This window comes from Hemicordylus capensis, chromosome 5, assembly GCF_027244095.1.
Source record: "Hemicordylus capensis ecotype Gifberg chromosome 5, rHemCap1.1.pri, whole genome shotgun sequence".
Lineage (NCBI taxonomy): Eukaryota > Metazoa > Chordata > Lepidosauria > Squamata > Cordylidae > Hemicordylus > Hemicordylus capensis.
This window is the reverse complement of record NC_069661.1, coordinates 102,375,328-102,402,833: the sequence shown is the minus strand read 5'-3', so window position 1 is coordinate 102,402,833 and position 27,506 is coordinate 102,375,328. Positions and strand designations below refer to the sequence as shown.

Genomic DNA, 27,506 nt, shown 5'->3' with positions numbered 1-27,506 from the left:
TGGAGCTCCTTTGAAAGCCCCCCTTCTTCTTTAGGAACGCAAGATCATTGAGGATACTGTGGTTCCATTCACAGTTACTTCAAGCTCTGCAGAACCCTTGTCCACCTCTTCCTCTGTGACAGATGGAAATGGGACTGTGGTGAGTTTACTGATGGAACCAGAGAATAAAATAGTTGGCAAAAAAGGCTGTTAAAGCAAAGCTTTTCATATTATAAAGCTAATTTTTATTAGCCTACTTGTAGATTCAAGGAGCTATCAGCAAAGGCAATTTGTTTCGTAAACTTAGCTCTTGCTTTTATAGCAGTGTTAAGTTACAGTATTTTTTGAATGAAGAGCATGTGCTTTGGAGCAGGTAGTCTGGATTGAATGTAGATACTGTGAAGGAGTAGGTTAAGGAGATAAAGGAGGCTGGAGGATTGTGTAGTGATTGTCTCATCTCTGACTCTAGTTAGGGACTCTGTTACCTGCCTTCTTCTCTCTCTTTCTTTTTAATGCCAGAAGATTGTTTTGTTCCACTTGGACTACTTCTATATCATGCAAGGCTTTGTCAAGGGAAGATAAAAATATATTTTCTAAAATTAAAATACATTTTTAAAGGACTTGGAAATGTCAATATTATAACAATGGCTTCGAATCATAGTTGAACTGTGATTAAGGAAGCTGAACAGTGGCTTGATGTGTCGTTTCAGTTGACAAACCATGGTTTGCAATTGACTGGCAAAGAAAGTCAGAAACCATGGTTTGAAGTGGGTTTGCAAACCATGGATTGTGCTCACTGTGGTTTGGTATGATTGATAAACTATGGTTTTGGCCATTGCACCACCTCCAGAAGTTGGTGCACCATGAAGGCAGGGGTAAACTTGTGAATTCACAAAACTCAGTGCAGAGAAATGGAAAACAAAAGCAGAGAAGCAACTCCACCACATGGTGAGCTCAAATCATAGTATCTAGATTGAGCCTGTGTTATGCTCTGATAAGCTCTCCATTATGTGTAATAAATTTGCAGTTCTTAGAGAAGTTCTATATCCCTGTTTTATGTGATACATTCTGAAACTGGGCAGGTCAAGGTGTGACCTTTCTCTCTCTGATAGAATGCGATAGATATGAGCAACTCTGAAGAGGAGGAAAAGCAGAAGGAAGGAAGAACACTGAAGAAATTATTTTGTGAGCAGGATGGTGCATCCTTCTTGAAAAACAAGGAATATGAACAGTGGAAGGAAAACGTGAGGTCTGCATCATGTTACTTCAGTACGGCGTGAATGTAGCATTCATTCTTCCTTTGCTTTGTAAGGTTGTGTGCAGGAATGAGCTTTCTGCACTTCCAGGTAAGTCTTGTCACATGCAACGAGGGACATGAGACAGGCAGGTTTCTAGCAACTCACCATGGAAAACCTGCATTGTGGACTGTGTAGCTACTTTTCCTGCACACAACACACCCGGTTTTGTTATCCCTGTAGACTGGCAGAAGAATCTACTATTCTATGTGTTATTCTGGTTGCAGTCCTTAATTGAATTAGAAGAGTAGACACACCCAATGCACCAGATCCTGTCACCCATGTAAACCAATGAGGGGATGCATTATGTGATATGGTATTGCTACCATGTTTGTTCCTGAATGAATTAGAGTCGGCTGAAGTTGCTCCCATGCCTGAACTTGGAATTGGAAACACAGAAACAGAATGTAATTCTTAAAACTGGAGCCATCTGTAACTAACCCAAATACTACCAGTATCTGGGCAGATTGGGTACAGTCAAGTAATATTTGGCAGTGCAATGTTGTTGCTACCTCTCCTTGTAAAATGTGTGTTCTGTTTTATCAGCGCTGTAAATAAAGTAGCATATCTAGAAACCAGTAATCAGAGAGGAAATGAGCAAGATCAGCAGACATCCACACCAGAATGCATGTCATCCACTGGAATGACTTTGCCATTGTGTCAGGGTATGTGAAGACTTTTTAAAACTCTTTTTAAAAAATACCTCTGCTATACTATATTGTCTTTTAAATGACTCATCTTGCATTAACTATAGAATCTACTGTTCTGCTTGCTGGTGTGACACATCTGGTTACATTTAGAGATTTAGAAAATGCATATCCTTTGAATTTGTTGTGTACAAAATCAATTTTATGTGTTTGAAATGCCTGTTAAAATAAAAATGTTAGCAGTTATTCTTCAAACTTTTGAAATGTTCAGACAATTAACTATGATCAGTTAGTAACTATTCATAATTTTGATTATTTGTGCCTCTGTAGGATCAATACTACAGATGATGCTTTTGTAATATCTACTTATTTAGATATGAACAAACTGAGCATGGGAAAATAGGCAGAGCAGCACCTACAAAGATGGTGCTAGTCTGTACATTGTTATCGGACTGTTCCCTGAAGACAGGCAACATGCATTAGCACCCCCGAAAAAATAATTTGGGTCTGTGTTTTCTTCCAACCACCACCCAAGCAGGTAGAATGTGTACAGTGGCTAGTAACCACCAGCCATTAAAAGCCATTAATACTTAATTAAGAGAGCATCTAGCCGGTGATACCCACTAGGGAAGCATCTTTAGTTATTACTTAAACAGAAGACCAAAGAAAAGGCCATTTCCATGATTTCTAGCCATAACGATATACAGGTGAAACTCGGAAAATTAGAATATCGTGCAAAAGTCCATTAATTTCAGTAATGCAAATTAAAAGGTGAAACTGATATATGAGACAGACGCATTACATGCAAAGCGAGATAAGTCAAGCCTTAATTTGTTATAATTGTGATGATCATGGCGTACAGCTCATGAAAACCCTAAATCCACAATCCCAGAAAATTAGAATATTACATGGAACCAAGAAGACAAGGATTGTAGAATAGAACAGTATCGGACCTCTGAAAAGTATAAGCATGCATATGTATTCAGTACTTGGTTTGGGCCCCTTTTGCAGCAATTACTGCCTCAATGCGGCGTGGCATGGATGCTATCAGCCTGTGGCACTGATGAGGTGTTATGGAAGACCAGGATGCTTCATTAGCGGCCTTCAGCTCTTCTGCATTGTTTGGTCTCATGTCTCTCATCCTTCTCTTGGCAATGCCCCATAGATTCTCTATGGGGTCAGGTCAGGCGAGTTTGCTGGCCAATCAAGCACAGTACACTGTATACTTTTTGGAGGTCCGATATTGTTCTATTCTACAATCCTTATCTTCTTGGTTCCATGTAATATTCTAATTTTCTGGGATTGTGGATTTGGGGTTTTCATGAGCTGTACGCCATGATCATCACAATTATAACAAATTAAGGCTTGACTTATCTCGCTTTGCATGTAATGCGTCTGTCTCATATATCAGTTTCACCTTTTAATTTGCATTACTGAAATTAATGGACTTTTGCACGATATTCTAATTTTCCGAGTTTCACCTGTAGTTTTATTAGGTGCTATATGCTTCCTGGTTTTGTTTCTTTGTTTGTTACTATGTAGTGTTCAAAATCCCTCTATCAAATGATAGTTTAACATACAAGTATTTGATTAATTTGAATTTTTCTCTTCAGAAATGCTACAGAATCAGCAGTTATTAACTAAACAGAGCCCACATGCTCCAGACACCAGACAGAAAAACTTGCCATTAGAAGATCATTTAGGTCTGCCAATCAAATCCACAAGAGAACATAGGAGGTAGGTAACAGAGGCTGGCTTGCTGCCTTACCAGTCTGCATAGTAAGATAACTTAAGTTATGCTGCAGTTCCCTTCAGACAGGGACTCTGAGGAGGAGAAAGGGGCTGTTGTGGAAAATCTTGTTGTTCCTTGACCCTACCCAAGGCACACCCAAGCAAGAATCAACTACTGGGCCATCTTGAGAAAGGGAATGTGACATCTGACAAGTAGTCTATACAAATGGTAGATTGCATGGCAGAGGGTTCCTGGCCATTTCCACTTCAGATGGCCCAGGAACATTACAGGATTGAAGGCTCCCACAAATAATGAAAAAGCTCCCTGCATATAGAAGACTAAATGTCAAGGAGAACATTTTCCAACCTTACCTCTTCCTTCAAATGATCATTCTGAATAAGTAGAGAGATATTGTTTACATCACAGCATGCAACTGCCCATGTGGAGTTTGAAGTGCAGTCCAATAACTGAAATTTCCCAGGTCCAGAGTCTGGACCTTCACCCCTGCCAGACCCATCAGCCCCCAAGGGCTGCACCCCTGAGGCAGCAGGGTGTGTTCCGACAGACCATTCAGAACTGTCAGAATAGGAGACTCCAAGCCAGGGCCTTTGCCATAAAGAGTCCTTCCTGCTCCCAGCTGAAGGGCAGAACTTTTCTTTTTAGAGCTTCACCCCTGTTTTTCCTGTTTTGTACTTCAGGGCAGGTTGTCAAGAGAACTTCAGGACTGGGCCACCGTCACCATGCTCTCCTACAATTCCAAGCCAGTCACTCAACAGGTATAAAAGGTCAATAAGGAATCTTGCAAGCTGTTTTTCTAACTGCTTCACAAGGTCATAACTTCAACCCAAACTTTCTAAAATGTTGGATAATGTTTATGAAGAAGTGATTGGAGATTGCTCCAATGCCACATTTGAAGAGTGGAGCCCTGGGCTTATAGGAGGTAACTGATTTAAAGCCTAGTTGACTTAGCTGCAGCACCCCAAAAACCAATCATGAATGTGGAGCACACCCATATGGTGCTAATGTTAGATGAACACATACTCTTCATACTGTCGTGTGTGTGTGTTTTATAAATTTGTATACCACCCACTACTGAAATCTCTAGACAGTTTACACAGCATAAAACAAACCAAGTGTTTAGCCACACTTGTTCTCTGCGAGGCTCACTAGGATGGCTGTTGAACCACCATGAACTGTGTTGCAGTTTACACACTGTCCATAAGGGGGTGCTCTAGTGAAAGGTATGCCTTCTCTTTTCAGAGATATTTCCAACACATTTAATTGTGCACCACAGTGGCCAGCCAAAAACACAGGCAAATGCCACACAGATTTGACTTTTGCACAGTATTTCTCAATCTATGGAGAAGACATCTCTTGAGGGAAGGGGGCATGAGGGATTCTCGGAACAAGATGCAAGATTACTACCTTGGCCATTAGTAGCTGAGCAATTGCAGTTTTCCTCACCTCAGTGGTTAGCTGAGGGTCTACCAGCCTTTTCAGTCAAGTACAAAATATCCCTGTCTGTCCTTCCCTACTGTGTGCCTGCCTTTCCTCTGCAATTGAACAAATCAGGGCACCTCAGTGAGGACCAATTCGGCTTGCCTAGCATCTCTAACTTTTGGCAGTGCCTGTGGAGCTGCAGAAGGAATGGACGTCCTTGAGAGTCTTGTCAAGTTCTGAGTGTGGGACTTTGGATCCCATATTAAATTGCATGCACGCACACACACTTCATTCAGAAGTGGGGCTTCACTTGAGAAATACTGCTTTACTGCTGTATGGGGTGAATTCATGGCCCATGACAACACCTGCAGCTTCTTCAGACAGCGACTTTACCACGGCTTTATGTTGGGAGAGTGAGTTTATGTTCACATATCAGCCAGATTTACCCCGAAGTCAGTGCGATATTTCAGAGAGCACTTCACACATAATTCAGGTGTTTCCCCCAGTATTGGAACCTAGCCCTGTTTATGTCTGGGGTTAAAAAAATGATCTTTTTGCGTCAGAGTATCCGTCATGCCCCAAACTTGCAGTAAAGCCTCGCAGTAAACCCACAGTAAAGCCTGCTGTCTGAAAAGCCTCCTGGACAACTCTGTGGCCCTCATACTGAGGTATGACTCACTTAGAGCCACCATAACATACTTTTTGTATTTGGGTATAGATATCAGAATTGCAAAATAGGCATAGTATATTTAACATGCTGGGACTCAAGGTATCTTGCCACAGAACACATTCCCCGCATGCTGCATATGGTCCCTTGCAGATTAGACAGAGCAAAACTCAGTTCTTAAAAAATAATTGTGTTGTTTTAGGTCCATCAGTGGAAAGAAGCTCTGCTCTAGCTGTGGACACCCTCTTGGGAAAGGAGCTGCCATGATCATCGAAACACTTGGTCTTTATTTCCATATCCAGTGCTTCAGGGTAGGATTTCCTAAATACTTGTGCTTCTTGACTGAAGGCTAGCCTGTATTGATGCTTCTGTGTGGCAAATCAACTCCCACCACCACAGCTAGAATGTGTCGAGGTGATACTCTCCCATGTTAAGGGGCCTTTACCTGCCAGGAACTTGTGTTATCGCAGTCAGAAGCTCTTTAATGTGACAGACACACCTTCTGGACATTGCCAGGGCTGTTTGGGCATATTATAGGCATGGGCTCTTTTCTACATAGCTTTTATTGTCTAACAAAATCTCTAACCTAAACATTATAATACAGAGGCTTGATATAAAAGGCTCTTCTTGGAAAAGAAAAACAAGTTTACATTGAAAAGGCTTGCATCAAAATAACATTTCAAAATAAATGCATAAGTTAAAACATATTTTCTTTGAAAATAAAGTCAATAATAATCAATAAGCAATCAATGTTTGAAAAAACCCTCTTTCTCTCCTAGTCTGAAAAGACACTTGAAACAATAATTTGGCCCCGAAAGGCTAACTCTAGCTTGCATACAAAGATAGTTCTTTGGTCCCCTGCTAACTGAACAAAGAAGCACCTTTTAAAAGTGGTGATTCTCTTTAATAGCAGGGGGAGAGCAACCCGCCCTATCCATCCCTGGCACAGCATCCCTCCAGTGGCTGTTGTTGGTGTCTATCTTATGTTTCTTTCTTTTTCTTTTCAGACTGTGAGCCCTTTGGGGACAGAGAACCACTGTGTGTGTGTGTGTGTGTGTGTGTGTGTGTGTGTGTGTGTGTGTGTGTGTGTACCACTGTGGAAACTTTTGTTGAAAAGCAGTCTGTGTGTGTGTGTGTGTATGCATTGTATTGTAGTTGTTTAGCTCTTCCTGGCATCTCAAAAAGCATTCTTTAAAAATACAATTCAAAGCTGTTATTTCTAGTGTCAAAAGAGACTGGTCCCATCTTGAAACAGGTGACCAGTCTGTCCTGCTTCTTTAAAAGTATCTTTAAAAGTACATTTTCTCAGCCAGCCCTAGGCTGTCTGTCTGGCTACCTGGTGAGCTCATGATTAAAAGTTCCTTCTGTGTGTCCTCTGGATCATGTCACCTAAATAGCTGTCCCTCCTAATTCAAAACAATCTCTGTAGTTTATACTATATAGTCCTTGAACTGTTACTCTGAGTGGAGTCAGAAATACTGTTTTGGTTATTTGTGTTCTTATTAAGATCAGACTGGTCACTTATCAGTGGCATGTAAGACCTTGATACCTGTACAGAGAAACTGCTGAACAGTTTCATATGCACAGGGGTTATTCTTCCCAGCGGCCAAAGCAGCAGGGGCACAAAAATGGCTCTGTGACAAATGTCTTGTGCTGCATGCTGTGTGGATCTTTATTATGTGAGAATTTCCATGCCAACACTGGATATTCCTGACAAGCCATTCTAGATAGATTTCACATGGGGCTGAAAAGAGCCCCCACCAGAAGTCTTCTGCCACTGGGATAAGGAACCATGCGGACTGGCTGTTACAAATATTACGAAGCAGTTCTGCCATATTTCTCTGTATAGTAAAAAGATAGGGGTAAATAGTAATACTTGGCCACCTTTGTTTTCCCCACTTGCCTTTGTCACTTTTCCCATGCTTTTCACTGTCAAAACAGTCTGCCCTCTCTTTCCAGTCTTGGAAACCGTAGCTTCTCATTTTCTTTGAGGCTTATTGTCAGTTCTACCATTTCAAACTCTATCCTTGGGTGCTTCCAGGCAATGGCTTATCCCTTCATGAACACTGGCTGACATCCAGGCTAGTGAAGCACAAATGTAGCACGCGGCATTCCGAGCTAAAGAGCTCTGTGCCACCTGGAAATGTGTCCCTGCGGCTCTTGGAGCCCTCAGACATTTTTTTCAGGTGGCACAGAGCACTTCAGAGGGAAGGGAAGACTGGCAAAGGTCACGTCCTCCACCCACCCACGTACAGGAGGACTCCTGTATATGGAGACCAAACATCCACAGTTTCACATATCCATGGTCGGGTAATTAACACGTGATCCTAGGCATAAGTGGGGGGAGGCAAATAAGGGGCTCATCTCATGTATCCGCGGGTTGAGGGTGGCCGGAAGTGACCTCAGAGATAATTTCCGGCTGCCATTTTATTTTTTCCTGAATTCCTGGGACTTAGAGACTGTGGGGGGATCCTTGGACTCCCAAAGGTATGTGGAGCATAGTAGTGCATTTTATTTAGCCTGTTTACACATTTGGAGGGCGATGGGGGAGGTGAGTCTGGGAATCCCCCACGTTCCCATAGACTCAATTTTTCATTATCCATGGTTTTGTTACCCGCAGTATTATGTGGGAACAGAACCCCCGTGGATAATGAGGTCTACCTGTACCAGCACAGCTTTAGTTTAGAATGCTGCTTGCATGCACTGCCTTTGCAACACACACACACACACACACACACACACAGGATGTCAGCCAATGATTGTTAAGAGGGATTTTACAGGGCATCTACATGAAGATGTCCACATCCCATGTGTGATTTGCACTGTCCTCAAAAGGCACTCATTTCTTTTTGTTGTGAAGATATTCTGACTTGCAAAACCAGCAGAACAACTTGCACGATGAGCAAAAGTATAAATGGACTGTGGCCCAACTTGTCTGGGTCTGAGGAGGCATGGTTTTTCTTCATAGTGGTGATGCATGGGAAGTTTGGTTCCCAAGGGCAAACCCCACCCCCCATTTCCACACCTGAGAGCACCTTTGCAACTTTACTCCACTCATTACTTCTAGTTTACTTGGCAGGATTTAAAAAAACTTGTAAAGCATTTACGTTTGCCATTTGAAAGCATTTATGTTTTTGCCATTATATTTGCTTCTGGCTGGAGCTATGTGGGGTTTCAGCCTCCAAATCAACCCACTTCATGTCATGAGTTGGAGAGGGAGGGCTGACTGAAAAATTCAATAAGGGGGCTGCCTTTGAAATGTCCCTGCACAGAAATCTTTAAATCCATTTGTCTGCAATTTGGCAAGCTTCATGTACACAGAAGGAGCTACAGTTCCTGGAATTTTCTTCCCATTTTGCCAACAAACCCCAAAGAAGTTATGGGTAGGAAGCCCAAAATTGGAAGGTTACTTCCATAGCAGCCCCTGAATCAGTTTTTCTGCAATTTGGCATGGCATGCTTCATACCCTTAGAAGGGACTTCCATACTTGCCATTTTCATCCCACTCTGCCGAAAAATGAAAACATTAGAGTTGTTTTAGAGCTCTCTCTTGATAATTTAGAGAATTGTTTTGGAGCTATATTGCTTATTCACCCCACTCATAAATCACAAAAGAGTGAAGCGTAACATTAAAGTGGGGGCTGGGGGGAAGGGATGGTGGTTTCAACACTACAGTCAATACATATTTACAAGTGCCATTATATTCAATGGGACTTACTTCCAAGAAAGTGTGTATAGATTGCAGCCAAGTCAGTAAAGAGAGAGGCTGTAATGGGACAAACTATTTCAGGAAGTGATTAATTATCAATGTCTCAAGAAGCAGGAGACACATAAAAACCACATCAAACATTTGTTCCTTTTGTTGTCAGAAAAGTGAGGCACCTCTAACAAGCAGAGTTATGCTTAAACAACGCCCCTGCCCCATTCCAAGAGGCGTAGCAGAAGGAGGGGGTGCTGTGCAAGTTCGATAAACTGGAAGTGCATACATAGCAACATAATTTAATTTTGAAAGCAAGTCAGACTCGGGTCACAGCATCCTTCCATCTGTGCATGGCCCTGATAAGCACTGTGGAGAGGTGGTGACAGTGGAAGAGATGGGGGTGAGGGTACAGACAACCAACTGGCAACATTTGACCCCGTAATGCAGATGAAAAATAGTGAATTGAATACAAAAAAGACCAACAAGAACAGCTGGATGTGGTCGCTCTGTTCCTCTCCCAAAAGGCCTCACAATCTAAAAAGAAACATATGGTAGACAACAGCAACAACCACTGGAGGGATGCTGTGCTGGGGTTGGATAGGGCCAGTTGCTCTCCCCCTGCTAAATATAAGAGAATCCCCACTTTGAAAGGTTTCTCTCTGTTCAGTTAGCAGTGACTTCTAACCTGTTTGCCTGTCTTAGGGCTGCTTCTTTATCAGAGTGTTTTGTACTTGGATATGAATATCCTCTTATCAGTTATGAGGGGCATGTTGTGTTTGGGAGGGGTTGTTTTTGCCCCATTTCACATACAGTACACATAAATGGGGATCTGGCTCCCTCTTGCATGTATTTAATAGAGTGGAGGTAAAATTATATGAATATTTTCCACAGATTGGCCACTGTTAGAAATAAAATGCTGGTGTACTAAAAGAAGGGTTGGACTTGGACTGTGAGAAAGAACCTGTAAAGATCTCTGCCTCTTTCCTCCAAGTAAAGAACTGAGACCAAATGGCATAATTCCACCACTAACTTAAATGGGCATTCTCTCTTCCCAAGAAATTTTGGGAACTGCAGCTCTATAACAGAAGCTAGAGATATTTAAGAGAGAATTCCTAGTGTTCTTGCCAAAGTACGGTGCCCAGAATTCTTTGAGAGATGATGTGACAATATTAAATGAATATTGTAGTGTAGATATACTCTGAATATTGTTTACACCTACCTTATTGCATCTATGCTTTCTCAACAAATAGTGTGGAATTTGTAAAGGACAGCTTGGAGATGCAGCGAGTGGAACAGATGTCCGGATAAGAAATGGTCTTCTCAACTGCAATGATTGTTACATCAGATCCAGAAGTAAGCACCAATGTCCTGATTGTGATATTTACTGGTTTTGTTTTTCCTCTCTGCCTCACTGCATCCTAAAGCAGCCTTGAAAATATGTCCTTGAAAATTACTAGCTCACAAAAACCTGTCTACACATTTCAATATGCGTTTAAAAATACAATCCACCTGCTCACACATTCCAGTGTACTTCACTTGTGCCACATCCATAAACTATCTGGGGTGGTAGTGGGGAGTGGAAACCTAAGGGCATTATCCAGCCAAAGCTTAGCACCTTTACATCTTATTTGGAGGGCACATACTTAGCTTTAAGCGCTTGAAATCCGTGGAACTTAAAGGGTGCTTACCTTTTGCTTGATCATGCTCAAATTATCTTCCACTTTACTATAAAAGATTGGCTGAAAGCGATCTGTATTTGCCACTAAATCATAAACAAATGGCTATTTACAAGCCTGATTGATTTGATTAAGTGCTGTCAAGATGGTGTCAACTCTTAGCGACCACATAGATAGATTCTCTTTAGGATGATCTGTTTTCAACTTGGCCTTTAAGATTTCTCAGTGGTGCATTCATTGTTGTTGTAATTGAGTCCATCCACCTTGCTGCTGTTGAGTAATTGAGTCCATCCTCTTCTTCTCTTTCCTTCAACTTTTCCCAGCATTATGGACTTCTCAAGGGAGCTGGGGTTTTTTACAAGCCTGGCCAACATATGCTCTTGTATCTTGTAATTATATAATTTCTCTTTGAAAACATTAAGTTGTATATCAGTTAATTGTGGTGGTAAGTTGCATCTAAGAATGTTTTCCTGATTTCATTTTTGAAATCTTGCAGGATAATCTATTATTATTTTTATAAAGAATTTTTTAAAGGTCATAAGTTTTGTTCTGTAGGCTCCATTTCAGTTGCAGCAATACCTGAAAGATTTACACATGCAAAAATAAACAATAGGAGATGTCAGGGTTGATGGGATGTCACTTCTATAGAGCAACAACCTGATCCATGAAAAATTAAAAATAGAAGCCTTTGAACACAAAATGGGATGCGAGCATGTTCTCTGTACTCTCATATAATGGCAGGGCAGGGGACAACACCCAGCATATTTGGATGAGCATCGCAGACTTTATATTTCACTTATTATTTTTTAACTGCTGCAGTGCGCTACAGCTGTGGAGAAACCAAGGGAGAAATAGCTTTGTGCTTGACTGTTGGCTACGTGCTTTGATTTGGTTGTGACTACTTCTCATTTGTTTTTTCCTTTCAAAAATTGTGTGAAAGGCCTGAAGATTTTACTGCCCCTCTCCTCTAGTCCATTGCATTTGTGGTCTTTGAGCACAAAAGAGGCCTGAGTATCCAATATAAGTTCTGGGCTACATCATTTAATTTCCCCCACATTTCCTGGCCCGCAGTTTAGCACAAGACCTGCGCTGTCCAGCTTAAAGGGCAAGGCTGTTCATGACAGCCTATGATGCATGATATGGCTTTTGGAAAGAACCACTGCAGACATACCCCTACTCTCAATATATATTTTTCTAAAGAAGACAAGAAGAAAATCCATTTTTTTTAAACTTCAAATATTTTCCACATTCTGAAAGCTAGAGGGTGCTATTGTACAACTTCTCACACATTTATACAACTGATTTCATTATTTGGAGATTATTATATTGGCATGTCACACTATTTTTATCCATGAAATGGATAAAAATAAAAATGTAGAAATATCTGTAGATCATTAGATTTGGTGGTGGTGATAACTTTTATTTGTTAGCCGTCCCATAACAAATTGTTCTCTGGGTGGCTCACAATAGAATAAAATAAAATATACAATTAAAACACATAAAACAAAACAAAGAATTACAATAACATACAAAATACAATGCAAAAACCTTTTTTAAAAAACTATTTTAAAGGGCCTGAGTGAACCGAAAGTTCTTCACCTAGCGTCTAAGAACAAAGTGACGATGCCCGGTGAGCGTCACTCGGAAGGCTATTCCATAAACGGGATGCCGTCACCAAAAAGTCCCTCTCCCTATTAGCCCCCTGCCTCCTCATTTGTCAGGGGCACTCAGAACAGGGCCTCTGAAGATGATCTCAGTTTCCAAGCCGGGACAAAGGGCACAAGGCACTCTTTCAGGTTACCTGGTTCCAAGGACTTTAAAGGTTAAGATCAGCCCTTTGAATTGGGTCCAGAAACAGACTGGGAGCCAGTGCAGCTGATGAAGCACTGGCATGATATGATCAAAATGCCCAGCCCCAGTTAATAATTTTTTTTAGTCCTGTTTTGAACCAACTGCAGTTTCTGGACTGTTTTCAAATGCAGCCCCATGTATAATGCATTGCAGTAATCTAGATAGGAGGCTACCAGAGCATGGGTAACTATAGCCAAGCTATCTCCATCCAGGTAAGATCGCAGCTGATGTATCAGCCAAAGCTGATTAAAGCTGAGCCACAGAGACCACTTGAGCCTCTAGTGCTGCATCAATAAACATTCCCAGACTGTGAGCCTGATCCTCTAGGGGAATCTATCTACAACATCTACAACAGGCTGAACATGATTCACCTGGATGGATGAACCACTGACCAACAGTACTTGCATCCTGTCTGGATTGAGTCTCAACTTGTCCACCCTCATCCTGTCCATTATTGCATCCAAGCACTGATTCAGGACAGTCTTCACCTCACCTGCATCTGATGAGAAAGAGAGCTACAACTGAGTGTCAAGTCAAATCCCTGGATGACCTCTTGCAGCAGCTTCATGTGGAAATTGCCTCCATAGCTATGCCATTAGTACAGGGGCAACAGGATCAGTGCCCTATGCATCCTAATTCCTGCCTGGACCTTATCCCACTGGCCACGGGAGAAGTTGCACAAGCTATCCAATTGTCAAAGCATTAAAAAAAAATGGTTAGAAGTAGGAAAGAATAGCTTTTCACATCAGATGTACACTCAAGCCAGTGTAAATTTTACATTTGAATTCCAGATGCAGAAATATACTAATACTGAGAATGGCTTGAAAACCACTGAGAACTTTGCATAAGGTAGATTCTGGGACCTGGAGGAAAGCTAATGAAGAACTGGGGGATTCACACACAGTGGGGAGGAGCTGGGCCTAGGTGCATGTGATCCATGGCCTGCTTCTGAAAACCGAAACCTTGGTTTTGTGTAACTGTACTGAACAAGTCCTGCTAGTATGACACACTCTTTGCTCAATCCTGTTTAGGACTGAGATATAAGGGGGGAAATTCTTAGGATTTCCTATGCACATTTAGCTGCTTCATTGTTTCTGCCATAATGACAGGATCAATGGCTTTCAATTTTTCTGCTTGTGTTTTTTGTTTTAATATAGCTGCTGGTCAGCCAACAACGTTGTGACATGGATCTCAGCCTTGCTTACAAAAGTCCTCTGCAAGAAGGAATGTCACCATCATGTTCCTGGGGCTGTTTTCCAGACAATCACATGTAAGCTTGTACCCATGGACTTCATAGCTTTCATCTCACCTTGAAAGGCTGGCACAAGAGGCTCCATCGGCTACTTCCCAATGCAATACATAATTTTCCTTCCTTAATTCACTTACATTATGTGTATGGAGTGCATCTCTGGACATTTAGCTCCCTACCCTTCCCATGAGAGCGTGTTCTGTATTATCAGTTATGTTTGGTTTCAGAGTCTGCTCTTTGGAAAGTAACAAGGAAATAAAGATGCAATAAACCTATTCTGTTTTAATATGACTAGGAACTGAGAATTTTAAGTTTACACAACCTTTGTAGATGTTCTATAATATGCCAACATATTAATCTAATTAGTTGCATTTGAGGGGTGGGGGGAGGGGAGATTAAGCAGCATCACATAAAATGACTTTTCTGCTTATTACTGAAGTGGTGACTTTTTTATATATATGAAGAAACTAGTTTGATAAAACACACTGTAATTCTGGAAACATTTTATTATATTACCTTCAGTGGAGGATAGGAATTCTATAAATAAATTATTGCATCTTTCATCATGCAATTTCTGTGTGCATAAAATAATGTTCCGTATAATGAAGAATTGTTTTACCGGATGAAGGTATTTTCACTAAACATAAATAGTATGTGCATTCTGCAATTGTAGGAATATCGGAGAATATTCCACATGAATGTTACGTTTCTTTGGAGTTGGCATATAATGCCCAGCTGTGCCTCCGTGAATGTGGCCCATAATTGCGAAAACCAGTTAAGCAGCCAAAGAAGTCTGACCAGTTGTGACAGTTTCAAAATAAACTTCTGGCCCCTGGACCATTGTCCAGCAGAATGGCAGAAGTTGGCCACCCCCAAAATAATGAATAGAAAATCCTTCTTAACATACTACAGAATTAGTATTAAAAATGTTCCCCACAATTCAAGACTGCCCGTTTGCAATGATGGGGAATCATTTGAATGGTGCAGTCGGGACATGTGCACAAGCTTTCCTTAATGTTAAAGAGAATGGGGCAGGCCATGTGCGCACACACACAGGAACCCCGTGAACCTTTGGATTGCAGGCAGTTGCATTTTGCATAGAATGAGCACGCATGAAGCTGAGTTCTTAAGACTTTGTTTGACAGGTACAATTAAAGGGACTACCAGTTTAGAACTTCTTTGTTCTACTTTCAGTAAAGTTGCTGTATGTTGACTCATTTGCATATTTTATTAATCTTTTGTGGCCCCCCCCCTGATAGTGCACATATTGAACTAAATCAAAGTAGCAGAACCTGCAAGAGGGCCCCAATGAATATGAGATGGATCTTATGATTCACAAGCATACATACTTGAAAGTCAGGTCAGGAGACGCTAATGAACTGTACTTCCAAGTGAGCATGCTTATGATTAGTGTTTATTAGCACAAAAAGAAACCTAGGTCAAGATCACATACCTTATTCACACAGCAGCTAGTTAGTTGATAACTAGGATGCATAAAACTATTGGCCTCAGTTCTCATGTGGCGAGTTTCCACAGACCAGGCCTGCTTATGTCCTCAGTCAAAGGCTCCGAATAGGCACTAAACTAGGAGGGATTAAGAGCCTATAATCTGTGGAGCCAGTGTGAATGTAGTCAGTCAGTCAAACTTTATTATGGTTTCAGACCATCACAAATCTGTCTATGGATCCAAGTTTGTCTATGGATACTAGTCTTGAGGGCTATAGGCCACCTCCAGCCTAAAATGCAAGATGCCTCTAAATACCTATTGCAGAGGGAAAGGCATGTCCTCCGCTCTTGCCTGTGGGCTTCCCAGAAGCATCTGGTGGACCACTATGTGAAACAGGATGATGGACTTGATAGGCCGTGGACCTGATTCAGCAGGCCTGCTCTTATGTTCTCATGTTCTTACAAATGTGGATGTATGAACTGAGGGCCAACTAGATCATAGTTTGTGGATGCATGATTGGGAAGGGGACTGTAACTGTTTGCCCCCACCATGATCTGAATCTGGATTAGTGGCAAAGGGTTAAGGTCCTCCACCCACAGTTCTAGTCCAGTTTAGGGTCCCACACAGCTATTTATTGTTTTAAATAGGAACACGCAAGCCACAATCTTGTCTAGCTTGGCCCCCAGTCTTGGGCTGCGGCATTTAAGTACACACAGACTTGGAAAAGAATATTCGCCAGTGCATTTAATAGAATGGACAGAACAATTCTCCAAAATAGTCTCTTCATTTCTAATGTAATGCATTGGCAAATATTCTTTTCCAACCTGGGGCCATAGCTCAGCTTTGCATGCAGGAGGTTCCAAGTTCCCTCCCTGGCATCTCCAGGTAGGGCTGGGGAAGGTTCCAGTCTGAAATCTTGGAGAACTGCTGCCAGTCTGTGTAGATACTGGTCTGAGTTAGTATAAGGCAGTTTCCTGTGTTTCCAATATGGGAATAAATAATAACTCGCCTTATTTGGTGGGGGTAGGGGGCATAGTCCAGTAGTAGAGCATCAGCTTTTCACGCAGAAGGTCCCAGGTTCAACCCTTGGCATCTCCAGGTAGGGCTGAAGATGACTCCAACATGAAACCTTGGAGAGTCGCTGCCAATCTGTGTAGAATAGATAATACTGAGCTAGATGGACCTGAGATGGTATAGATGGTCTGACCTGGTATATGGCAGCTTCCTCCATTCCTAAGCCTGGGATTCTTCTTTGTAAGACGAATCCCAGCATAGTTTCCATAGTTTCCTGCTTCCCTCTCTGCTCTGGCAAATGTATGTAATGAGAGGACTGCATGTGAGAGGTGTATGATGTGGTTACTTCCCACAGCAACACCTATCCCTTATGTGGAGCCAATGGCTTTGTTTTGGGAGGTACACATGCTTCTTCCACATAGCCTGTCCATTACATATGTTACTGAAGTGACATGGGAATCAGCCATGACAAAGCAGCTACAGCAACCACATCTTTAAAGAAGCATAAGAACTAACCCTCTGACTGAAAACAAGAGTCTCTGAATTCATAAGAAATGGAAGATCAGGACGCAATGTGACATCTGAATCTGAATGTCAGCGCATTTCGTTCAAATGTACTGTGTGGATCTCAAGCTAACATTATTTTTTTCTCAGGTGGCTACTGCAGCCAGTCTGAAATAGAAAATGGTTGGAGCTGGGTGTGTGGCTATCAGACACAGCTGACAGGCTGCAGTTGTGCAATCATATAGAATTGGTTTGTGAGCAGCACTAATATGGTCACATCAGTACACTGAGAAAGAAAACATTAGAAAACATATGTTGATATCACCTGAAGGTAGTCTTTTGAAAGAAATATATATTTATGCTGCCTTAAGAATATTAAAGAAAACTAAGTTAATTGAGATTGAATGTGGCTATATATACACTTCAATTGTCTCTTGGTGTGTTAGCAAAAAAACAGACATTTCTTAGGTAAGCAATACATATTTTTTAAGGATCGCACAGCTAGTAACTATTTTTATGCCTAGATAGAAGGATCTTGGATTGCAGTTGCATACTCATGCAAAAAATCTCCTTTGTCACTCAAAAGCATTTGTACACATTGGTTGTATGTTTTAAATTGTACTGCTGTCGGATAGGAAGATACACATTTCATTAAAATGGTGCCTTAGAAAATACAATGCTGTTGCACAGTCACCAGTGGCACATGGATGTAATTTTTTTTTAGAAAACAAAGAAAACTCCCAAGGATGGGTGCTGGAAATAGGAGTTTTACAGTCAGAACCAGTGTCTGTGGAATGTACAGTTGAGTCCCATGCTAGAGTAGCCATTGGCATGTTTTGTTGGGATGCTTTGGATAACCTTGATGTTTGCATGGATCATGCTAGTTATAATATGTCTTTGCAAAACAAGAAATGCACAATATGAACATGGAAGTCACAAGATTTTGTAAGTACAGCAGTACCTTTTCCTCCTACTGACATTAAGGTGGTAATTTTCAAACTTTGTGCTGTAAAAGAAATGGATCAAATAATGAAAGGCTCTATGCCCCCCAAATCCAGAGTAGGCTGCTTGCTATGTCTGAATGTGTGGCTTCATATAACCACTGGTGAATCTGTAGGTAGGTAAAATATGTTGGCAACCAAGAGTGGGTATTCCTGGAGGTTGTGACATCTGAACCTTCCACCCAAATCTGATTCCCACGCTCTCCATCCAACAATCCTTCTCCTGACTTCCAAATCTTGGTTACTGAAGTCAGGAGAATGGATTCTTCTGAAGGTGGCCAATTCTTTCTTCCTCCACATCTTTTGGGGTATAAAAACCTTTTTGGGCCTCATTCTGACGTGCATCTCAGCTCTCATAAATACTCTCAATGGAGAGTATTAAAACTGGAGCTAATATCCAGAATGTGGTCTCTGTTTCTGCCCTTTGGGCTTAGATGGATGGCATTGCAGCATTTCAAGAGAAGGCCAAGTTACCTTTAGCCCAAGGATGCTCAGCTCGCCCTCGTGCTCAGCTCCACAATTCAGCTTGCAAGTAGCTCACCTTGTGCTGGTCTTTGTTAACTTGGCAGAGACTATGTGGCCTGATGCACCTTGGAGGGCAGGGGTCAGAAGCAGGTAGAAATAGCACTACCAGTCTCCACAGTTGTAGCTGCTTTGAATCACTTGTATACTGTGTCTGCGTCTCCTGTCACTGTCATTCCATAGCAGGGAGGAGGATTGTGGGGTACATTGTACATGCCACAGGAGGACCCTACAGTAACATTGTTTTGAACTGCATACAGAAGGTGGCACAGTACTCTTACCATAACTGTCTGAAACCTGTAACTTGGTTATACATCATCACCTAGCTAAATGCAGTGCTGATCCACACATCATGTTGGCTGGTTGCATGTGGGTACTGAGCAGTTGCATAGCTGACATGTAGATATGTGGTGATGCACAAAGTTTTTCTTAAGTGCCATTTATCATTATGGATATTTGGTGCACATGCAAGATTGCAGGTGTGGGTCAGAATTCAGTGCACAGTTGGGCATGCTTAAGACCATTGGATGTTCAAGCACACCTTACTTTGTAGTGGGTTGTGCTCATGGCATATAATCAAATGGGAACGTCTGAAAAAGTCTAATTAAAGTGAATAGAACTTGCACAAGAGCAAAGGCATGTTCATGCATGGCTCCTTTCCTTTCAGTGGGCTTGCGCGGAAGTCAAGCGCATTGCAGTCATTGTGAGTTGCACTTGTACACAAAGATAATTTTTAAAAGTCTGGAGAATAGTGCAGATTTGACCCTGCTTTTAATAAAGCAGAATTTCAAATCCTACCAATGTTCAGTAAATTATCATTGTAGCCATAACTCGCATGCTAACAGAATTTTTCATGTGCAGTGTTTTCTGTCCAAGGTTTTATGGCAAGGGACATGTGCCCCCGCCCCCATTCTACTTCCACATAAGATGGTGGAGGTCAACTTTATATGTTTCATAACCTAAACAGACCAGCAGTTGCAGAACACAACTCTACGACGATTTCATAGTCACCAGCATAGATTTTTTTTTAATTTTATAATTGCCAACTTCAAATTATTATAGAGGAGGTTCACTCATGCTTCAGCCCTCATGATGTACAGCTCTGTTATAAGTGTGGCATATATGCTGTTCAGAAAATCTTTTGTGGGAGAGTTCGGATGGCAAGGAGAGAAAAAATTCACTACTTTGTTGGTTTGCAATGGCAAGTGTGTGTTTTCAAAGAGTGATTTACTGTTGATACACCAATATAATACATGTAATGGGTTTTTTTAGGTGTTCCAAAAAGTGTGTTTAGCTCTTCAATTCTTTTAGAAAGCAGGCATAACCATATCATAATTATTTTTATATATTTTGTTCTCAAAACTTCATAGTGGTCCTTATTCTTGTTATGTAGAATTAATTCCATATCCATTGTAGTTATATCTATGTGATATAAAAATTGGGGAGCCAAAACAGGGCTACTTTAATATGCAAGATCATCAAAGGACAAGGGTCCTACTTGGTTTAATGTTGAATACCAATTTCACTAATCTCAGTTGATGATATTTATTCTAAAATGCCTCTGGGAAGTAAGAAAATTGTCTAAAATGCAACAGCTTTTATAGTAAATGTTATGTTTATAAATAAAACATTGATTAAAACTGATGTTCTTTATTATTATCATTATCATTATTTTATTTTATATTCTTGTACACAGTCATATTTTATGGGAAACCATTTTTTATAAATGTTTGGATTGTACCTTTGCCAAAAGCTTCTGTAGCAGTTATTAAAAGATCTAACTATTTTCTGTTTTAAAATGTATTATACACATTGAACTCTGCTGCATGATCCACTCAACCCACATAGACAGGATTTCTCAGTGGGTGTCCCTAAATCCATTCCCTAGAGCAGGGCAGGGGATGATGTGAGTTGTAGTTCAACAACATCTGGAGGGCCAAATTTGCCCTGCCCAGACCTAGAGGATCTTGGAATCTGAGCCTGTATATTTTCTGGAAGAGTTGTAAACTGGTGGAATAACTTTAACTGAAGGTGTACTTCATAGGGCTGTCACCCAGTTAAATAAATTTAGTTATGTGTATGATCAACTGACCAAGTCTGTGTAGCTTTAACTGAATATGAATAAAGCACAGGAACACAGAAAGTTGTCTCATATTGAGTCACACCATCTAGCTCAATATTGTCTACACTGTCCCACAAGTGTCTGTGCCTATCTGTTCCTAAAGCACAGCACTAATATATAAATTGGTGGTGTCATTCTAGTTAAACCATTTACACCATGTTCAGTTCAAATTAATACTAATTTCCACATGTGCTTCTGCTGTAAATTGAACAAATTACCAATAAATTATTAAATAGGATTGCATTCTTTGATCAACTAAAGCTTTAGTTGGTTTATTAATGGGAGCCCATTTTATTGGTGAGTGGAATTTGTAAGTAATGGGACTGTGATATGAGTGTGCTTGTGTATTTTTGAGGGTACTTTGGATCTAGTGTGTGTCAGTGGAATAAAAAAGAAAATATTTCATGTGGCCTTTCCTTCTACCATAGCTTTTGTTTATTAAATTATAAGTTTAATAATTATAATTTATAATTAAATTGTAAGTTAATTTCCAGTATATATATATATATATATATATATAGATAGATAGATAGATAGATAGATAGATAGATAGATAGATAGACACCATATTCATGTTCTGGCAATATGCAGATGTATTTAACTGTAACCAAGTAGTAAAAAGCAGGCAATTAACTAAACCTGCTTTAATTAGTTGACAACCTTAGCTGTAAACAAATATGGTCATCCAGTGAGCCTAACTTTCAGCCTGGCCTCAATACAGAATTTGCCAGATCTGAATGTCAAACAGTTGTATCAGCAAATACAAGGACCAGATACCCAGCTGTTCAAAATGGGATTATTTTAAAGACTGACTAAAAAGGCTAGATGTATCTCACTGGTGTCTGACAATGTGTGGTGGCATCATGCATTAAATTAATGACAAAGACTCCCGCTTTAAGACTACACGTGTTCTAGCTTTTAATGTAAAGGGTAATTTGAAGCTCCAAACTGGTTATTCTTTTGAATTGGCTCCCAGAATGCAAGAACCATTAAAGATTTTTAGTGATGTTTCTGAGAGCACTGCTTCCAGCAGAAACTTGGCTCCTTTTCCTTGGATGCTGGACTGAGTTTTAATTGAATTTTGATGAGATGATGGATGTTGTACTTTATTCCAAGTCTATATGCTAAATTAACAAGACTGTCTGCTTAGTTTTCTCTTTTGAAACCAGACTGGGATGAGTTGCCGTGAATTCTCTCATACAAAATACGATTAGCTATGTGAATGAAAATCTTATTCAAAAGCTCAGTCATTTTTAAAAAAAATGTTTCTAAGTAAGATTAATTATTTGGATAAGAAACTGTACTATCCTGCTTTTGACATCTACAGTTGAGTGGGGGGAATGCTCACCAATGGTTAGAATAGGGAAGTTACATACAATTACTTACTACTTGACTTATTTCAAAAGCATCATGGTAAAGTAAATCAGGAAGCAAATAAGTTTCAAGCATGTAAATGACACGTAAATGCAATTGCACCTCTAATCGGTTCCAGCAAAGATATGATGAATATTTCCATTGGCCAGGTTATCATGTAACAACTAGAAATAAAACATGGCAATGACAATCAACAGAAAGAGATCCTAATATGAATACTTTTATGTGTCTTATTATCAGTATATATTGAAATAGCGGTTAGCTACAGTCTACCACTGTTTCAGCGATATGAGCGCCATCACTTTGACATGCAGGGTTTAGAAGCTTCTAGATAGCATTTTCCAACAGAAAGCATTACTCTTACACTATAATAATTTAGCAAAGCTTCATTTTAGCCATGGATCATGAGGGACCTGCCCTAGAAAATGTTAAATTACTGAATGCACTTGGGAATGTGCTTAAGTGCCTTCCCCTCTTCACTGGGTATCCATACAAAAATGGCTTACACATTTCCGTACACTGCTGGATGAATCACAGCAGAATGTATAAACGGACTCTCTTGTGTCTGAGATTATATGAGCTAATCTGAAAACTACTTCTGTGGTGATTCATTCACACCTGCAAGTCACCACAATAGTATACGGTAATCACCAAGTGACCGTCATGTGTGTGTCAACCAGAAAGTCTTGGGAGAGAAGTAGGAAGCTTCCCACTGAGCAGGGATTTGATCTCAAATCTCTTATTCGCATATAGAAGCCACTACGACATGCTTGTACTCCGCAAATGACAAACATACATGAACAAATAAGCCCTTAGTTTTTCACCATTGCATGAATTAGCATGGGACATGCCCCAGTACTGTCCTTTCTTTCATCTCTCTCCTGACATGCATAATGCTTCTGGCCTCCTTTTAGGCCATACAGAACTTGCCCATGACTGAATCGCCTTTTGTTGTAGTGATCACGGCCAGAGAAATACAGAAAAGAGCATACTTCAGAATCTAAGAGCGGCAGCAGCCCTGTTTTCCTTTGTGAGTTCCTTGCCCTGTTGAGCATTGAAAGCACAACAGCAGAGACATAACTGTAAATGAACAACCAACAATATTAATATACTGTATGTCTTGTTTTCAATTACCTTAGCACAGCTAAGCATGTAGAAGAAGCTGCTACACACAGCTCCTAGATCAGGAATTGCTTCAGACTATAGACAGAAGTACATCCAGTTCCATTCTTGTTAGCACTTCTTGATAGCGAATTCCGTCGCTTAATCTTCAGTGTATTCATTTTGTTCATGAATTAATGGTATTTCAGCAGACAACTATTGTAATAACGAAGTACCTCAGTATATCAAAGGAGAAAGCATTACAAAATCTCAGCTCATGTCTCGTCTAATTCAACAACAAAAGAACAACAAATATTTATCTACCGCTTTTCAACAAAAAAGTTTCCAAAGCGGTTTACATATAGAAAAAATAAATAACTAAGATGGATCCCTGTCCCCAAAGGGCTCACAACCTAAAAAGAAATATAAGATTGACACCAGCAACAGTCACTGGAGGTACTGGGAGTAGTCAAAAGAATACTCTCAGTAAATAGAAACACACATTCTGAACACCTTCCCCCAGGAAATGTATCAGTTATTCTGTATCTGGATATACTGAAAGTGATATTAAAACTTAGCTCTTGCAAAGGGTTCTGGCATTTCAAGTTCAGCATAATCAGTTCCATTCATACTGTCCCATCCTGGAATTACTGGAGACATTTCAATTTTTATCTGTGTAAAAAAATACAAGAGGAAAAGCGTCGCTGAGGAGAGAAACGACAAAAAGGTCTTTTAAGGATTAGCACGCATTGGCGTGTAGAGCAACCAGACACAGACAGTAGACTGAGACTGTGAGGGTAACTGTCATAGTGAAGGCCAAAAAAGTGGACATTCATTTAAAACAAAAGCAAAAAAACCAGCTTTATTTTTGCTTTGATTTTACAACATGCAAGAAACCTTTAGCAAGATGCCAGGCACAGATGTTTTGAAGCAGTTTCCAGTGAGGTCTGAAATATTTATTTCACTAGGAAAGTTGGCTTAGTGAATGCCAGTTGCCTAGAAGCAAAGGATTGTTGTGATACTAATGATTGCCAGTTAATTCTAAGACAAATTCACAGTTGTATGTAGCTCTGTAGAACTTCCACCCATTGTAAGAGGTCACTAGCACAGTTAAGAGATTAAGTTGTGAATTAGGATTTCCCGGCTTTTGAATAGCTTCTTTGCCATGTAGCCTTAGGCAAGCCACTCCTTCTCAGTCTCAGGTCCCCAACTGCAAGATGGGGATAATGCCTACTTACCTCACAAGGTGGTTACAAGGATTACACCAAGATAATAAATGTGAAGTGCCTTGTACAAGCAAAAGGTGCTATATGCATGCTAAGGCCTGGTTCACACAATTATTTGACTCTAGTTTTAATGTGGATTACAGACATTAGCATGATTGTGTGAACCCACGCCAAAGTTGTTTATGGCCTGAGATGAATCTGAAATTCCTGCCTTGGCCTGAGTTCACATAATTACACTAATAATGACAATCCACATTAAACCTAGGTTTGAATGACCATGTGAACCAGGCCTAAGTGGCAGTGCTGTGTGACCAGTTTCATTAATTAGTTGAAGGAGCCAAACAGAACAAACCAGATTTGATCTTCCTAATCATGTACTGAGATAGTATAGTACTGCAGAAAACCAACTGGCTGCTTCTCACCAGTCAGACACATTTTGGTCTGAGCAATGAGAACTATTACTTTTCATTCTCACCAGTTCTTACTTGCCCCAACTTTCTCTCTCTCTCTCACACACACACACCACATTAGCAGGGGCGTAACTAGGGTAGGTCAGGTAGGGCACGTGCCCCGGGTGCCACTTGAAGGGGGTGCCATTTTTTTAAATGAATTTTTTTAAATGGCTGCCAAAAACAAAATGGCTGCCACACATGCTCAAATGGCCTCTGCAAGGCCCTAGGTCATGCCAGGCCTCACAGAGGCCATTTGAGCATGCATGGCAACCATTTTGTTTTTGGTGACCATTTAAAAAAAAAAAAACATTTATTTTTTAAAAATGGTCACTGCGCATGCTCAAATGGTCCCTGCAAGGCCCTAGGCCTTGCCAGGCCTCGCAGAGGCCATTTGAGCACGTGTGGCAGCTTCCAAAATGGCCACCACATCAATCTTTGCAAGCCCAAACAGGCTTGAAAATCAGCCTGGGACCAGCTGTGGCGGTGAATTAAGAGGCTGGCGGGGGGAGGGGGAATCTTTGCAGACCCCCCCTCCAGCCTTTAGGAAGCCCCCCAAAGGGACTACAGGTAATTTTTTTAAAAAAATTAATATAATATATAAGTCACTGTACACATATTCAGTTTGGCACTATGTACAGAGAATCAGGGCTAGTGAATACTGAGCTGAAGCTTATGAGCTAGGATTGTATTCATTTGCTTCTTGTGATGATGATGATGATGATGATGATGATTTTACATTTATATCCCGCTTTTCCTCCAAGGAGCCCAGAGCGGTGTACTACATACTTGAGTTTCTCTTTCACAACAACCCTGTGAAGTAGGTTAGGCTGAGAGAGAAGTGACTGGCCCAGAGTCACCCAGCTAGTTTCATGGCTGAATGGGGATTTGAACTCTGGTCTCCCCGGTCCTAGTCCAGCACTCTAACCACTACACCATGCTGTTAAATGTTATGTTTTAATAATATGGCTAGTAATGGTGAATTTGTCTTTGAATCAGTTACAATGAGAGAAAGAGAGCAAGAAACTCCCAGTGAGTTTAGTGAATACTAAGGATTTCACACTGTCTTTCTGAAATACTAGAATATATTCCAAGCAGTGACACAGTTTACTCTGTATGTCCTTTAATTATTTTCAGAATATCTGGGAAAAGTCAAATTCAAATGTAATAGTGATGCTACAATGCATAGTAGAGAATTAGACAGGCACTTCTGTTTAGTTTTCCAAGTACATCTCCACATAGTATTTGCGTATTTCGTGAGCCCAAGCATACTAAAATTTGTAGTTTTCCAGCATTTTTTGGTCTAGCTACATCCACTGTTATATAGTTTTTGAAATATTAAAAGAGTAACTTGACTTGTATTTTTCAGCTGATATTATGGTAAAGTTATCTGAAAGATGGTTGTCAGATGTTTGGACAGGGGGCGCAATTCCAGTGCTTGTCCTAGGCGCTATTTTCCCTAGATACGCCTCTGCACATTAGACCGGGGATAGACAACCTTTGACACTTCAGGTGTGGCTGAACTACAACTTCTATCATCCCCAATCACAATTTATTTTGGCTGGGCATGGTGGGAGTTTTAGTTCAACACCACCTTGAGTGCCAAAGGTTGCCTACCCCTGCATTAGACCCTCAAACGGTTCTTTGTTGCTATGCAAGCTCTACTTCAGACCCTGCATGCTTCAAATTTGTTAATATAAAAATAGCTACTGATCCATGCATGCCTCACTTGGTAATTAATCATTTAATGACTTGCCAATAGTTGTGTGAATTGCCTCCACTGAACGTACTGTATTTGAGGTGGTATTAGGTGATCTAAAAGCTCTGTCTGGGTGCTTGTGATGGTTGTTTCATACCTGAAACTCATAACGCTCCGCAGTCACTGAGTGATGGATATAACTGGGTGAACTCACCACAAGGCTCTCTGATGGTTGTGGTTTCGGGGGGGGGGGGTTGAAAAGGGTGAATGAAAGACTCTAATCCCAGAAGGTCAATAAAATGAACACCTAGAAGACGGTTTTGAAATTTATTTGAGCTAATTTGATGCTGCCTAATCTTCTAACACTGGGAATTAATGAGAGCAAAGTCCTTGCCCTTCTCACTGGAACAGTCAGTTGGTGAAGGAGCTTTCCAACATACTAAGAAAATGCAGTCGCTCAAAGGGATAGGAGGACTAACTGGTTCCTTTTCAGTTGTATGGGGGGAACTACACGTGATACAATACTGTTGAAAGGGGACAAAATGAATGGCAGCCATATAGGGGACAGAAAGCAGTGCTTGGGGACACGGTGGGGACAAAACCTGCCTGCTACCTTGGAAACTAGTTTGCCCTAATCTTCACAGGAGTAGAGAAATGCATTACACCCAGGGGCAGCTTCTTCATGAGGCAAGATGACAACAGCCTCAGGTGGCGAGTGTGCATAGGAGGGGGAGGGCGGTTGTCCTGTCTCCTGCTGTGGGCCTTGCTTCAGCTTCTGCCTCTGTGTTGCATTCCTGCCTGCTCCCTGGCCC

General features: G+C 40.8%; 1 protein-coding gene across 19 annotated transcripts in view; it reads left to right on the top strand.

Annotated features, from left to right (window-relative positions):
• The window catches only part of LIMCH1 (LIM and calponin homology domains 1), a 273,017-nt gene extending 251,767 nt beyond the window's left edge, over positions 1 to 21,250 (top strand). For 15 of the 19 annotated variants that reach the window (XM_053253673.1, XM_053253669.1, XM_053253671.1 and 12 more), the window contains 8 exons: positions 35 to 139; positions 1,092 to 1,228; positions 1,821 to 1,939; positions 3,535 to 3,658; positions 4,352 to 4,438; positions 5,963 to 6,071; positions 10,710 to 10,812; positions 14,144 to 21,250. In XM_053253673.1, coding sequence (XP_053109648.1) covers positions 35 to 139; positions 1,092 to 1,228; positions 1,821 to 1,939; positions 3,535 to 3,658; positions 4,352 to 4,438; positions 5,963 to 6,071; positions 10,710 to 10,812; positions 14,144 to 14,169 — 810 coding nt within the window. In that variant the 3' untranslated portion in view covers positions 14,170 to 21,250. Of the gene's footprint in view, positions 1 to 34; positions 140 to 1,091; positions 1,229 to 1,820; positions 1,940 to 3,534; positions 3,659 to 4,351; positions 4,439 to 5,962; positions 6,072 to 10,709; positions 10,813 to 14,143 lie in introns of those variants that run through there. The other 4 variants (XM_053253675.1, XM_053253674.1, XM_053253670.1 and 1 more) reach the window with 3 other exon arrangements.
• The last annotated feature ends 6,256 nt before the right edge of the window (positions 21,251 to 27,506 follow it).